This window comes from Dermochelys coriacea, chromosome 4 (assembly GCF_009764565.3).
Source record: "Dermochelys coriacea isolate rDerCor1 chromosome 4, rDerCor1.pri.v4, whole genome shotgun sequence".
Classification (NCBI taxonomy): domain Eukaryota; kingdom Metazoa; phylum Chordata; order Testudines; family Dermochelyidae; genus Dermochelys; species Dermochelys coriacea.
The window spans coordinates 10,036,285-10,050,595 of NC_050071.1; the positions used below are offsets into that span (position 1 = coordinate 10,036,285).

General features: G+C 42.8%; 2 protein-coding genes across 7 annotated transcripts in view; one reads left to right on the forward strand and one right to left on the reverse strand.

Moving 5' to 3' along the window:
• The window catches only part of HGSNAT (heparan-alpha-glucosaminide N-acetyltransferase), a 34,978-nt gene extending 34,462 nt beyond the window's left edge, over positions 1 to 516 (forward strand). Inside the window, exon 18 of the mRNA XM_038398870.2 lies at positions 45 to 516. Coding sequence (XP_038254798.1) covers positions 45 to 226 — 182 coding nt within the window. The 3' untranslated portion in view covers positions 227 to 516. The remainder of the gene's footprint in view (positions 1 to 44) is intronic.
• Positions 517 to 894: 378 nt separating this feature from the next.
• Positions 895 to 14,311, reverse strand: part of INTS10 (integrator complex subunit 10) — a 47,602-nt gene continuing 34,185 nt past the window's right edge. For 3 of the 6 annotated variants that reach the window (XM_038398861.2, XM_038398863.2, XM_038398862.2), the window contains exons 16-18: positions 13,375 to 13,468; positions 3,926 to 4,003; positions 895 to 1,282 (exon numbers count right to left, since the gene is read on the reverse strand). In XM_038398861.2, the coding sequence (XP_038254789.1) occupies positions 1,126 to 1,282; positions 3,926 to 4,003; positions 13,375 to 13,468 (329 nt within the window). In that variant the 3' untranslated portion in view covers positions 895 to 1,125. The remainder of the gene's footprint in view (positions 1,283 to 3,925; positions 4,004 to 13,374; positions 13,469 to 14,311) is intronic. The other 3 variants (XM_038398866.2, XM_038398865.2, XM_038398864.2) reach the window with 1 other exon arrangement.

Below are 14,311 nucleotides of genomic sequence, written 5' to 3' on the forward strand. Positions count from 1 at the left end.
CAATGGAGTATAGAATTGTTTTCTTTATCTGTGTTTATTTTAAGGAATGAACTCGATCCTGGTCTATGTTGGGCATGAAGTATTTGAGAACTATTTCCCTTTTAAGTGGAAGATGAAGGACAGTCAGTCCCATGGGGAACACTTGGCTCAGAACCTGTTTGCAACATCGATCTGGGTCATCATATCATATTTACTCTACCAGAAAAGGATATTTTGGAAAATCTGATTGGGTTTGTGACAGTCTCTTCTGGGAGATAAGATACTGAAGTTGGACTCCCCCGAGATGATGCCATTTCTGGTGGGATTCATTACTAAAAAGGGCTCCTGTGTTCAGTTTACCTTTCCAGGGGAACTGGAATGGAGATTTTCTGGTGCCTAAGAGACAGTATCTTACTGTTTAGCCAAAACACAGTAACTTGCCTGACCTGTGTTGTCTGCCTGTCTTTGTATATAGTACTATGTTTCAATGCACAGAGTGCTGCTATCTACCTGCAATAAACAGACGACCATACTGGATAGTCCTTAACACCTGGACAATTTTAAAGACATTTCTGGCAAGTTGAAGTGTCTTTCATAAAAGGGAACTGATATAGATGCTCTGGGTTATGGTTGTCTGACAACATTTCAAGCCATTACAAACTGACTTTATATGGACTGTGTAGATGGCAGAGTTTTTGCCAGAGTAACTAGATTTACTTCAAGGCCTTTAACCTCCTTTCAAAGCAACATTCCACGGTAGTCAATGGGAGCCAGATTCAGCCCCAGCAGGAAGACTGCCAGACTAAATTTACATTGAACATCAATGGCATTAAAGTGCTTCTTTCCTTAGCTGCAATTCTCACACCATGACTCTAGAATAGCTATGGAAGCTACACAAACATTACTTCCCAAAAGAAGAATTTTCAAATGATTTATTTATAAAATTTGTCTGATCTACCAAAATAAGATTAAGTATGAACTTCAGTTTACATGTATTCTAGGACATGCAACTAGGATTGAGTCCCATAACAACATGAACATGATTAGTTTAGAACAGTCCCATTGCAACAGCAGTGTTGTGTTTAGAGTATATAATACAGCCCTCTGCTTTCTCAGCAAGACACCCTGCTGCACTGTCCACTCCAGTCAGGCCAGCGTCTGAAGTAGCAGTATCTTCTCATTAATGCAGAATCTGTGCAACACCACCATCAGATTCTCCCCACAGCGTGAGACTTGGCGCTCCATAGCCAAGCGGAAATCCTCCTTCACCCCTTTAGTTATTCCCCGGGTTACTGTATGATGCCTGAAGTCATCAAGGAAACAAAAGACGACAAAGGAGAATTACTTTGAGCAGTAGGTGAGGCCTTCATACACACAGCACTTTGAAATAAACATCTACCTTCCATCTCTGAAGAGAGTTAACATGTTTTCTATACTTTCAAGTGTTCAATTGCTTACTTGAATTTTAAAACCAGTTTTGGGGTCTTTAAATGCCTTTAGTCTAATGCTTAAATCATCAAGTGGCACTGGTTTTAGCTAGCAGGAATGTCCATTCACTATTCCATGCAGCAACCGCCGCCCTCTCGTCCTGCACAGGGAAGGAAATTGCTACCAACAACACTTCCCCATTCTAATCACTGTCACTGCAGCTGGGGGGCAAGTACAAAAGAGACTAACAAAAGTTTGAGTTCCTGCCCCAGCAGCAGGGGGGAATTGGACCTGCCACAGGTTTATCAAGAACAGCAGCATGAAGCTTGCTAGGCTCTTGACTGGTTCACTTCACTGCTGCTAGTGGGGAAGCTCTGAGGGTGGGTGCAGAAGCGCACATACAAGCCTGGGGGAGCTGATCAGACATTTATACCAACTCAAGAGGCCTAGTATCAGACTGAGGTCAGCAGCTCTTGCTGGAGTTGTCTGTCAGCTTCCAGGCAAAGATCAAAGGTTTCTTTTGATCACAAGTCCAAGACTCGCTCTTGGAAAAAGCGCAATGGTTCCGATACAGCTGCAACCAAAAGTGGTTCTAGCCAGAGTAGGTCATGTGATATCAGCTGTTAATCAGACTGCCATTCTAAGGTCTGCTTTTGCCCCTCAACACCCACTTCCATTCACACCTTTCAGAGCCCAATGTCCTGAACTGCTGCTGTCAGAGCAGTATTCTGTAACACTTGAACACTGGGATTCCAAGCTTTACTTTCACTGGGCTTTTAGGCTTTTAGGGCTTTTAGCTGTGGATTTTTGGTAGTGATCCAGAACTGGATATAGAGTCCCTGACCTTGTATCATTAGTCCCTGGCTCAGGGATAAGGGAGTTGCTGTTTAGCAAATGCCTCAGCACAAATGGGCTCCAGGGGAGAGTCCTGGTGGGAGAGTCAGTGAATCGCTGAAGTTCAGGGAGTAGGGAGGAATTAGGAGCAAATCCAATTAAAGCAAGGATGGAAAGAGGCAACAACCTATACGTACTCAGAGCTGGGGGAGGGATCAGCCGAAAGGAATGATCCAGAAATTAAACCCCCCATGAAGCACTGTCCTAAACCAAAACCAGCTATTTAAGTATTTTATTTCCTACACTGAATATTTGTATCAACAAATCGCTCCCTCTCAAAACAAAAAGAGAAAACTTCCCCGGCAATTAAAGAAATTAAATATCACGTCTATTTTAATACTTTACACAGAAATAGCAAATGGCTCCACTAGCGCACAAGTTAAAGGGAACTAATATCCAGACATCAACTCTTAACATAGTGGAAAATGATTTTAAGATGGATATCTTGTTACGACTTTTAATGCTAATGGGAGCCAGGCACTAAAATGCTAACAAACAGTGCTGAAAATGGAGCTCTGTACATTCAGTTTATGGGACAATCCTGCTTTCCATTCTCACTGCCTCAGTTTCTCACAAGCACTGATAACAGCAGTGGGCTGCACACTCAGTTCCTATCCAAGGCCAGGTCTACACTACAGACCTATATCAGTATAATTACGTCGCTCAGCAGTGTGAAGAATCCATACTCCTGAGCAACACAATTATACTGCCCCAAGTAGACAGTGCTATGTCAATGGGAGCTTTTTTCCCATCAACATAGCTACCACCTCTCAGACAGGTGGATTAACTATGCCGACGGAAGAAGTGTCTTCACCAAAGTGGTGCAATTGTGCCACTGTAGCGCTTTACATGAAGACAAACCCTTAGGCTATGTCTACACTTAAAATACCACAGCAGTACAGGTGCAACTCTGTAGCGGTTCAGTGTAGACACTCGCTACAGGGATATGAGGGGTTCTATTGCTATAGTTAATTCACCTGTCCAAGGAAGTAGCTAGGTCAACAGAAGAATTCTTCCATTGACCTAGTGCTGTCTACACCAGGCATTAGGTCAACTTCACTACATCTCTTAGGAGTGTGGATTTTTCTCACACACATACACACCCACCCGAGAGAGGTAGCTATGCCAGTGTAAGTTTTCAGTGTCAATCAGCCATCAGGAACACAAAATATCAATACAAAACTTGTAATTGACTATTACTAGCAGCATGTGGCAGAAGCCAGTGTTTCTGACTTAACAGCAAAGTACGCATTGAAGAAAATTCTCAACTGCAACCAATTTGGTTGAGGAAAAGTTATCCAATGGGGTAGTAATAAAAAAGTCTTGAGAAGCATTTTAATAAGTTGACTGGACTTCCGTATCATCGGATCCGAATCCCTGTATTTTTGTTTAAACTCGATAGTGATTATTAAATTGAAGAACATACACACATTTGGCAACTTATGGAAAAAAATAAATGTTACTAGTACAACATGGTTTCCCAAAGAAAGTAGGCACAAATGAAAAACAAAACAAAAAACACCATGAATAAAAGTACTGAATAACAAAGAGCTGAAAACCATGGGCAGTAAAAACATGTTGACAAAACATAGCACACTATGAGCAGGGTTTTTCCGCTTGGTACCTGTCAGCAGTCTGTATGCTGGGCTGTAGTACAGGTATGAACTCCTGCTGCAGTAACCCCATGGGAGGGCTAGAAGTCCTTTAAAAAACAGCAAACAGCAGCATTCAAAAAACCACACTGACTCCCCTGTGCTGCAAAACAACTCTCCAGAAAGAGAGATACAGAAGAGAACTAGAGGGAGATCACAGTGCGACCAATTGTCCAGCTAAAGTAACGGGAGGTGAGAAGGCCTTAGCCACCTCTACCCATCACTTTAGCACACCCACAATAGACCATTCCAGAGCTTATCATGCCATAAGTGGGTGGAAATACAATCCAATGTACAGCGGTGCTTTCCGGGATGTTTTCCTCAGCACCCATAACACTGATTTTAGTGAAGAGCAGCAGGAGACTATTTTGGAAAGTTGAATGGGAAAAGAGAAGATGCTGTAGCAAGAAGGCTGACAAGCTGTTGATCCAGATTTCCGCTCTGTTTTTAAGCAGTACAATGGGGAGTATCAGACAATTTACCTTTATGCAATGGCGAACTGAGCACGCGTACTTATTACTTACCTGTAATCTCTCTTCTCTGCAGATACACATCTCAGCAAATTATTACTCGTAGGTATTTGCTTGTTCACATGGCCATGACAGGAGCTCCTTTAGCTCAATGTTCTATGTGGTAGGACATACAAGAGACAGCTTTGGGCCCTCCTCCCTCCCAGTGAGGAATTTTGGCTGTGCCAGTAATCTATTCCTTTTGGGCAGGATGCAAAATCACTCCATAATAGATGGACATTTTTTAAATGTATATATCAGCAATGCCAAGTAAGAGAATGCTGAGCCACCAGGGAGCAGTAATCTGCTGAGGTGTACATCTGCGGAGACCAACAGTTACAGGTTTCCAGAGATACCCAACAAAGCAAATCCCCATTCTTAGAGACTAAAAAAGCTGCAAAGATGACTTGGAAGAAAAAACAGTGCAACCAAAATAGCAATAAACTGTGCGCTGCATACCTTTAATAGCAAGAATGACACAATCCTTATCCTGTATATGGAGAGAAAAAGATACTACCCCAAAGAGAACAGCATGCAAGAAGGGAGACATTCACAGAAAAGAGTGTTTTGGAGCCCATGATGTCAGGCAGTGTTTCTATAAACTTGAGGAGAAGCAAAATCCCCTTTGGCCTGAGGCTGAATGGAAGCAATGTTGCTCAGAAAATGTGCCGAAAGCACCATGGGGCTGCTTTGCACATCTCTTGAATGGACACATAGCAGAGCTTGTGGCCTGCAGGAGAACACCAGTAGACCTGCCAGGCTGTACCAATGAGATGCAATCAGAGAGACAACTCTTTCCCAGTACATACTGAATTGGTGTAAACTAAAAATAGCTGGTTTTAGCATTCTCCAGGTAAAAGTCTAGGGAGCTTTGGCAGAGTTTGTGGAGAAGGGTTTTACTGGGGTAAGCCACGGCAGTCTGATGGATTGGCTAAGACAGAACACTCTGCAAGGAATTCAGAATGCTAGCATCGCCTGCTCTTTGAAGAACTGCAGCACGCACAATAGCCTCAATGTTCACTCACTCTATGGGCTAAAGTCACCACCACTGGGAAAAGTGCCCTACCTACATATAATGAACTCACAGGTATTAAGTGTCTCACCGGGAGCTTTCAGCCGCTTAGTTAATGAACATTCCATTACACACTGGACTTCAATGCAAGACAAGAAATGCAGAGTCCCTCCTGATCTTAAAGAGAGGTTATCAGTGACGCTGGTGTGATACATTTCCTCTGTAGGGCCATGCTTTAGGGTGCAAGCACCTTTGCAGTGCTATGAGCTTGGAACCATCATCAAGAAGAGTACTGCTCATTAAGGCTGCATATATGCCCTTCCTCATGCAACTGAAATATCATAGCAAGATTATCGCGGGATCCACAGTCCTATTGGCTGATCCATTAATTGCAGCAGAGGGACTCCTAAAAGCTGGTCAAACCCATTGGCAACAGTATATTTCCTTTCCTGCAAGGCAGCCAGCAATGACTTGTGGGCACGGTCCAATCCCCCCACTTCCAAGGCTTCTGAATAAAGAAACATTTTGGTCCTCCCTGCTTGCTTATGTAAAACACAGCGAGACACAAAATCGTGTCCGTCACAGATGGCAGAGACTTACGAGACTGCCATCAACTTCACATGAATTCCTTTGATGCCTCCTCTACCATTAGCCATTTTTCGGCCAAATGCCCTGGCATTTTCAGTCTCGGACATGAGCAAGGCTGGCTCCAGAGTTGGAGTGTTGACGATGACTGAGTTAGCTAGTCTTCCGTCTAAGGCTCTTGAGAGGGAACTTAGCTACACCACCAAAGAGCATTCTCTCTCCAAAAAGTGTGCCCTTCCCCAGTGCCCAAGCCCTTCATCCTCTCCAGAAGTCAGGCTTCAGGCAATCTGGCTACATGGGAACTCCACACATCTTCTCTCCTTACAGCTTGTGTGGATTTGTCTCTGCAAAGAGAGGATTATGATAATCGAGCACAGAAACCCAACAACTTGTGCCATTTGGAGGCCAGAAGGCCAACATTACAGAAACTTGCACTCAGAAAGAGGAGCTTCAGGTTCTTGTTAAACTCCAAGACTTGCTGAAGAGAGCGTGTAGAAAGCGATATATCTGTATGCACCAGTTTGAAAAAGTAACTTAATCCTGCGAGTAAACTTTGATAGCTGTTAGCCAAACAAAGTGCAACTTTGTAAGAGAAGCCTTCTGTGCAATCAACTTGAAGGCTGCAAACTCAGGACAGCAGGGCTGGGGAATCAGAACCTAACGTGGCAATCAACGAATCAGAGAGGTGGCCAGAACAAACTGCATAGCTACAGAGAACAAAGCCCTTTTTTAAAAATAAATAAATAAAAAAAACCTAGACTAAGCTCAACACTTTGGTTGAAGCGATGCCTTGCGTAATGAGGATTCTGTCATGCATCACTTGTTTGGTGCATTGAAGCAACAAGGATGCCGAGGTCTTGGTGCAGAATGGCATCAGACACAGTTTTAATTTGCACACTTTGGTGCAGTGGAATAGGAACAACACAATCTCTCCTGTCAGATCTGCACCCTCCAGAGAGACACCAACAGTCTTAGTACCCGCAATGGCATCTTGACTTGGACTCTTGAGACTTTTTGAGCTAGCTTTGTAGCCGAGTTAGAAGAATTATCAGAATAGGGCTTTGAAGAGCCCTTCTCAGGAACTGAGAATTTATAGTTACATCTGTGAGCACATCTGACAGTTAAGCCAGTTTATTTCCTTTCTCAAGCAGAAGACGCCAGGCATGCATGTCTGAGACACACACAGCATGACCACACATAACAATATTTGAAGTTATTGGTTTGCTTTGCCACCTGAAAGACATGGGAAGGAGTCAAACGTCTCCAGAATAGTGCTGAGCAAAAAACTTAATGTATCAAGCAATAGTTACAATACCCAGGCTTGATGTCAAGAGATGCTCCAGTGGATAAGGAGCAACATGGCACAAAGCTCCACTAAGGTCAACATTCTTTGGGAAGATAAAAAAAGGTCCATAAAGAGGAAGCAGGATGGGGAGCCCATAATTTGTTGTCTGCACTGGGGGTGGAGGCAGAACACGCTGGAGAATTCCAGGAAGGATGGTCCTAGCCCCTGCATGCAGCCAAACCTCTTGGTCCTGCCTCAGTGCTCCTGGGAGAAGGGCAGACTGTCAGTCAGAGAAAGGACAGGAGAATAAAGGTGTTGCACAAAGTGACCTCCATGCCCTGGGAGTGATAACAATGCAGAGGGGCCTCCAAAAGATGCTTGAAGCAGAGCAGGTGAAGGTGGCATGAGCCCTGGGGACATCAACCTGGACACCACTGCAAGTCTGTGCCTCAGTGGCAGTCAAAATATACATCAGGACAAAGAATACTGTGAGGGACAGAAGCCATCCAGAGAGACATTGCAAAGAAATGTCACTGTCCTCAAGAGCTTTTCAGTGACTGCAGTCAGAAAGGAATTCATTACAGGAGCACAGAAGGCAGCCAAGTATCAGAGTAGTGGTGGCGAGACACATCTCAGCTGGGTCCAGCGGTTTAGAACTTTGACCTAAGGGAACTCGTGCTGAGCCAAAGCCAGGTGGCCATCTTGTGAACAGTGAAGTTCTGTACATTACAGCATTAATGTGTGACATAAGAATCTTGCAATTTGTACATGGATCGCCTTTTTCGTCATTCCAAATTAAAATAGAAAACCAAGGTATTAGAGATTGGCACAGCAGCTCAAGATGCTAATGTCAGTGTCCAATTGCCAGCCCCATGAATTGCACATGGAATGGCAAATGGTCATTTCTTCATTAGGCGTTTTGCCCCCCCACTGATATACCTTTTTAAACCTTCTCCCTTTTGATATGGGCTCATACACCGAGAAAACACTCTGGAGTGGGGTGTGTGGCAGTCTCTTGTAAAGCCTTGGTCATCTGGACTATCGACCAACTACCACAGGTTGTTATAGCTGAAAGATGGTTCATACCATCTCCGACAAGTCGCATGTCCATAGCACGTGTGATCTACAGCAAGCAGAGAATCCAAATCTCAAGATGGCTAACAAAAGCAAATTCCATGTCCCACCTGACCAGACTTGAGAAATCTGGTTTAGAGATAGTGGTCAAAATTTTTCTACTTGAGTACCTGAAAATGGCACCCAAATCCATATCCGGGCACCTAAGGAAATAGGTTGATTTGCAGAAATGCTGGGCATCCACAACTTGCTTTAGCATTACTAGGAGCTGAAGTTACTCAGCACCTTTGAAAACCAGGCCACACAATATTAGGTGCCTAAATATGGACATAGGTGCCTATCTTCAGGCTTGCAAGCGTGAACATTCTGGCCAGTATTTATCATTTACTAATGCAGGGAGATGGAGAACTATGCAAAAAGTCAATCAAATCATTCAAAGGAAGAGAAAGGAGGAATGTGGGCGGGGGGGGGGTTACTTTTCTGCTGAGTAGCAGCAAAATTAGATCATCATAGCCTGAAATAACTGGTTCACAAAGATTAGTTAAACTAGTGGGACAGAGTTTCCCAAAAGTGCTCTGTACCCACAACTTGGGTCAGATCTTTAAGACGACATTGAGAATAGTGAGAAATTACATCAGGACAATGGGAGCTGCTGATTGCTGAGCACTGCTGAAAATCTGGTCCAGTATTTTGTGCAGGGCAGGACTGGAAACCGGTTCTCTTTGCTTGTTACTTCACTGCTGCTTACAAGAAGCCATAATCAGGGCTAAATGCATGCACCAAGTGATACACATTAAAGGGCATACCAAATTTTGCAATCTGACTGCCTAAAAGTACATCAGAAGAATGCAATTGCGGTTGTGCGTGTACATAATATTTTTTAAACACAAATAGTAACAATTTCTATACACGCTCCTTAATAAATGCCTGTATTTCTACCAAACTCCAGAGTACTGCTATAAAAGTGAGATACTTTAACAAGAGGTACCTTGTTTTTTTGTTTTTGTATGGCAAATGACAGCTGATATACCCAGTCAAAAACCTGTTAAATTGTGAGACATTCCAGGCATATTCAGATTTAGAAACTTGATTCTTGCTATCTGATATTAAATTAGAAGCATTTCCCAGCTTGTGCCAGTTTGAGAGTATTAAGATACTGACTAGTGAACAGCCAATACAACAAAAGAAAACTCTGAGGATCTTGTAATTCATTCTTTCAAATTTGGTAAGTGAAATATAAAAACCACAAGATCAAGATGGAAATGTTTGGATAAACTCTAGAGTTAAGTGTAGAAATGTGAATAAAGTTATAACTAAAATCTGTTTCAGTTTACACTAGGAATGAGATTTTACTCAGAAATATGCTTGAGGAGTAAGAAAATCAACTTTCAAGTCAAGGTGATAAAAACACGCGATAGGCAATTAACTGCCATTTATAATGTATTATTCTCAGGACAAGATTTTGAGAAATAGGAGCCCAAAGTTAGTAATTCTTTCCTTGTCATACAGTCTCATTTTCTCCTATCCTAACAGGTCACCATTACGCTCAGTCGACATAGAAAACAGTGCAACTCTGAAGGAAGGCTTACCTACAGGGGAGCTTGAAGTGCCATTCGACTGAATGGTTGAACTCAGATGTCACTTGCAAATAATCTAGTGACAGAGGTAAAGGAGTGTATGTAAAAACCACCAGGGGGCTGCATCACAGATGAAAGAGGTACACAGCTCAGCACCCCTAACCCATCTCATCTCATCTCTGTGGGCTAGAGTGGAATGTGACAAACAACATATGAATTTTACCAGCCTAAATTATAAACCCGCCAGCTATAATCCTTTATCCTTATGGCCAGCAAGGTCTTCCAAGCTACACTGCCCTCATTGCAGCCTTTGAAGTACCTAAATAGTAGCCTGTTTTCCTGGGCTCAGGAGAAGAGTGACAGTGTAACTCAGGAGAAGAGTGGTGTAACCAGGCATTTGCTGCTCCCTGCTGAAGACCCCACTACATTGGGGCACCCCACTGTGTCATTTTGGGGGGGGGGAAGCACAGCTTTTAGTCCTCAAGGAGCTGCCTAGAAAGGCCACCCACCATCAGCTGCAGGTAGAACCAATGAATATTCAATTCTCCAGTGGCGAAAAAGGCTGGGAGCTCGTAGGAGCCAGTCAGGGCACAGCAGGGAGCAGCAAATGCCTAGTACACCCTGGCTGCTTCTTCCAGGGGCCAGTTCTGGGTGAAGCTGGGAGAGGAGGAGGATCTCCCCATTTTAACCCGAGAAATCTGGCCTGGTCAGGACCTGGCTGACTGCACCTTTTGTCAGTCAATGAACCCGTTTTGTTTACTGTGTGGATTGCCGGGCCCAGGAAGATCATCCTAAAGTGAGTATTAACATGACTTCTGTCAGATAAGGTAAGTTTATGAGATGCTCCACTGGCTCAGGCAAGCCCATGACCAAGAGGAATAGCATTTCCTCAGAAGGGAAGTGGAAGGTTCTGGGCAAAATGCTGGTAGAAAAGGTGGAATCCTGGATTCCCTTTGGGAACCAATTCTGAGGGTAGGCCAGACTGCAGCATCTAGGGAAAACTAAATGTAAGGCAAAGAAACAACCAAGTCACACCAACTAAAACTGCCACCTTGTAAGACAGTAGCTTTTGGGATACTTCTCCCATATTGCAGTGCTGGGCCCATAAGCGCATTCAGTACTGAGGAAAGAGCTCATTGGGATCTGTCTGGGTTGTTGCTGCAAAACATCACAGAAGTCTTTTTAAGCACAAGTATGAAATGTCCTTATATGGAAGAGGTCACCTTACTGCCAGGTGAGGTAAGAAGCAAAGATGCAGAGCGTCCATAGAGACTTCTCTTTAAACCACCGAGTCAGATGAAGAGACAGCTGGGACGAATACAAACCACCTACTACTGCCTGGATACTGCCAAGCTGTACCGGGGTACGATAGGAGAGCTGAGCTGATGTTCTGTGCTGCTGGATGGTAAACAATCTGGCACAGAGCTGCTGGGGATGTGGAAAAATTCTGTAGCCTCTGTGCCTCCTGGAAGAAAGGTGCAGCCCAAACATATCAGAGTGGGGAGTGGTCAGGATCCAGAAAGAGGAAGGTTTAGTGGGGCAAAAGGAATTGGGCATCTGTGCCTGTTTGCTTCCATGATACAGGAGGCAAAGTACTACCTGGACAGGAGGCCAACTAGAAAGGTTCTCTCTCTTGCAATAGACAATGGTTTTCTCCTATTTCCTGGCTGGTGCAGTTAGAACACTGAGCATAATGGTTACCCAATAAGAAAGGACAGAAAGAACAACAAAATGGTATTAAACTATTGTAATTAACATGAAGCAATGCCCAGGAAGTTCCCAGGTAGCCTAGGTCTTCAGTGTTACATTTTCTAATTCCCTATACATCTGTAAAGCAGGATGGTGTCTCCATTACAGTACCATGCTTGGCACTACTCTCCAGACTGGCAGCATCATAAAGGTCATCACTTTTGAGTAGCTTTATAACCATGACCAGGAGGATCAGCACCACAGATATACTGTTAAATAATCAAATTACACAATAGTTTAGGAAGAGAAGTGAAAAATGTCACGGCCAAGGTTTGCAAAATCTGAAGCTTAAAGTTAGGCTCCTAAGTGCGTATTTAAACACCAAAATCTCTTTAAATGGGGTTTTTATAATGATCTGTGATGCAGCTGAGTCAACTTCAGACTATGTCGCATATCCTTGACGAGTGCCCACTGACTTATTTTGACAGCAGGCTATCAGTTCTCCACCTGGCTGATGACACCATCAAATAGCTGGGCACATTGTGCACACACAAAATGTGTGTGGCTGGAGTTTTTGTAAGTTCTAAGCACCCACAGCTTCAATGACTTCAATGGGAGCTAGTGGATGCACACCACTTTTGAAAGTCAGGCCAGACGTACTGAGAAACCTAAATACGGACTTAAGAATCTAACTGTAAGCTCCTGTTTTTGAAAACCTTAGCCCGTAAGTAGTGGGAACATTAGTAGCCAGAATACTGTTAAAAACATTGGAACTTGGCCAGGACACAAGGTTTAACACCTCAACATTTGTAAAAATGCCAGTGGCTCTTTTTGACCAATTTTCTAGATCTTCAAAGGCACTTTTGCCTCCAAGACCTTGCTGAGGGCACTGGTCTAGTCTGACTCAAAGGGAAGTCTGCTTCCTACTGACTTACCAAAATGATTTCCTGCAGCACCTTGTAATAAGCAAGCCTGACTCTACTTAGCTTATGCATTCAGACGAGATGAAAATCCATTGGCTCCAGGCAGAGGTTTAATTAAGTTTACTCCGACTGTAATTTATACATAGCTCCATGCGAGCTTTCATAACTGTATAAAAGGGAGCTTCCCCTTAATAATTGTAATTATAGTTCTTAATATGGTCTACCTAATGCCTAAATAGTTAAGAATACAGTTATAGTGTAAGGTTTCAGAGTAGCAGCCATGTTAGTCTGTATTCGCAAAAAGAAAAGGAGTACTTGTGGCACCTTAGAGACTAACAAATTTATTAGAGCATAAGCTTTCGTGAGCTACAGCTCACTTCATCGGATGCATCCGATGAAGTGAGCTGTAGCTCACGAAAGCTTATGCTCTAATAAATTTGTTAGTCTCTAAGGTGCCACAAGTACTCCTTTTCTCTTTAGTTATAGTGCAAGTTTCAGAATGAAAAAGTAATACAGTAGCCAGTCAATATCAGTTATTCCAGTGCAACACAATTCAAAAAATGCAGTTAGACAAGCTTAAAGTTGAAGTGCACCAAAAAGCCCTGATTTTGGTGGAGACACACAAATCCATGGCCTTGTTTGACCTCCTAAATGTGAGAAATACTGTACCACAAATATACTAGCCATAAGCTCAGATAAATCAAACAGACAACCAGAATGCATTTCAGATAATTTCAAATAGACAACAAATATTTTTTCCCCCTTACTTGATTAACATTCCTTGATTTGGCAGCAATTCCAGATGAATCTTCCCTCCTTCTTGTGTTCTTAAATAGGCAAATTCCTCCAGCATATCAATGTCTGTAGAAAAGGTTCAGGACTTCATAGGGGAGGGAAAAAAATGATAAAACACAGATCTTCACAAAGCAATCTCATAAAAAAAAAAAAAAAAAGAAGAATGAAGCAACACTATACCTGCTGAAAGACCAGCCAGAGATAAGACAAAGTTATCTGTACCACATGGTTCTTTGATATACAAATAAAACATTGGTAGTTTAACACAGTGGTTCTCAACCTTTCCAGACTACTTTTTCCCCTTTCAGGAGTCTGATTTGTCTTGTTTACCCCCAAGTTACACCTCACTTAAAAACTACTTGCTTACAAAATCAGACATAAAAATACAAAAGTGTTACTGCACACTATTACTGAAAAACTGCTGACTTACTCATTTTTACCATATAATTATAAAATCAATTGGAATATAAATATTGTACTTACATTTCAGTGTAGAGTATGTAGAGGAGTATAAACAAGTCATTGGTTGTATGAAATTTTAGTTTGTACTGACTTTGTTAATGCTTTTTATGTTGCCTGTTGTAAACCTAGGCAAATATAGGTGAGTTGATGTACTCCCTAGAAGACCTCTGCATACTCCCAGGGATATGCATACTCTTGGTTGAGAACCACTGGTTTAAACACACTTACCATGTTACTGAAGGCCTCCAAATATTTCACAGGATATTTTTAAGGTACAGTGCACTCACACAAGTCAGGATCACCACATATGCGCAAGACAGACAGAAAAGCTCTTTTTTCTGTGCAACATGGCATCAAAGTAAATGTAGTCAGACTGGGATTGAGGAGGAAGTGACACCACATTGTATTGGTGCATACTAGCCCTTTTGCAACCATCATCTTAGCTTT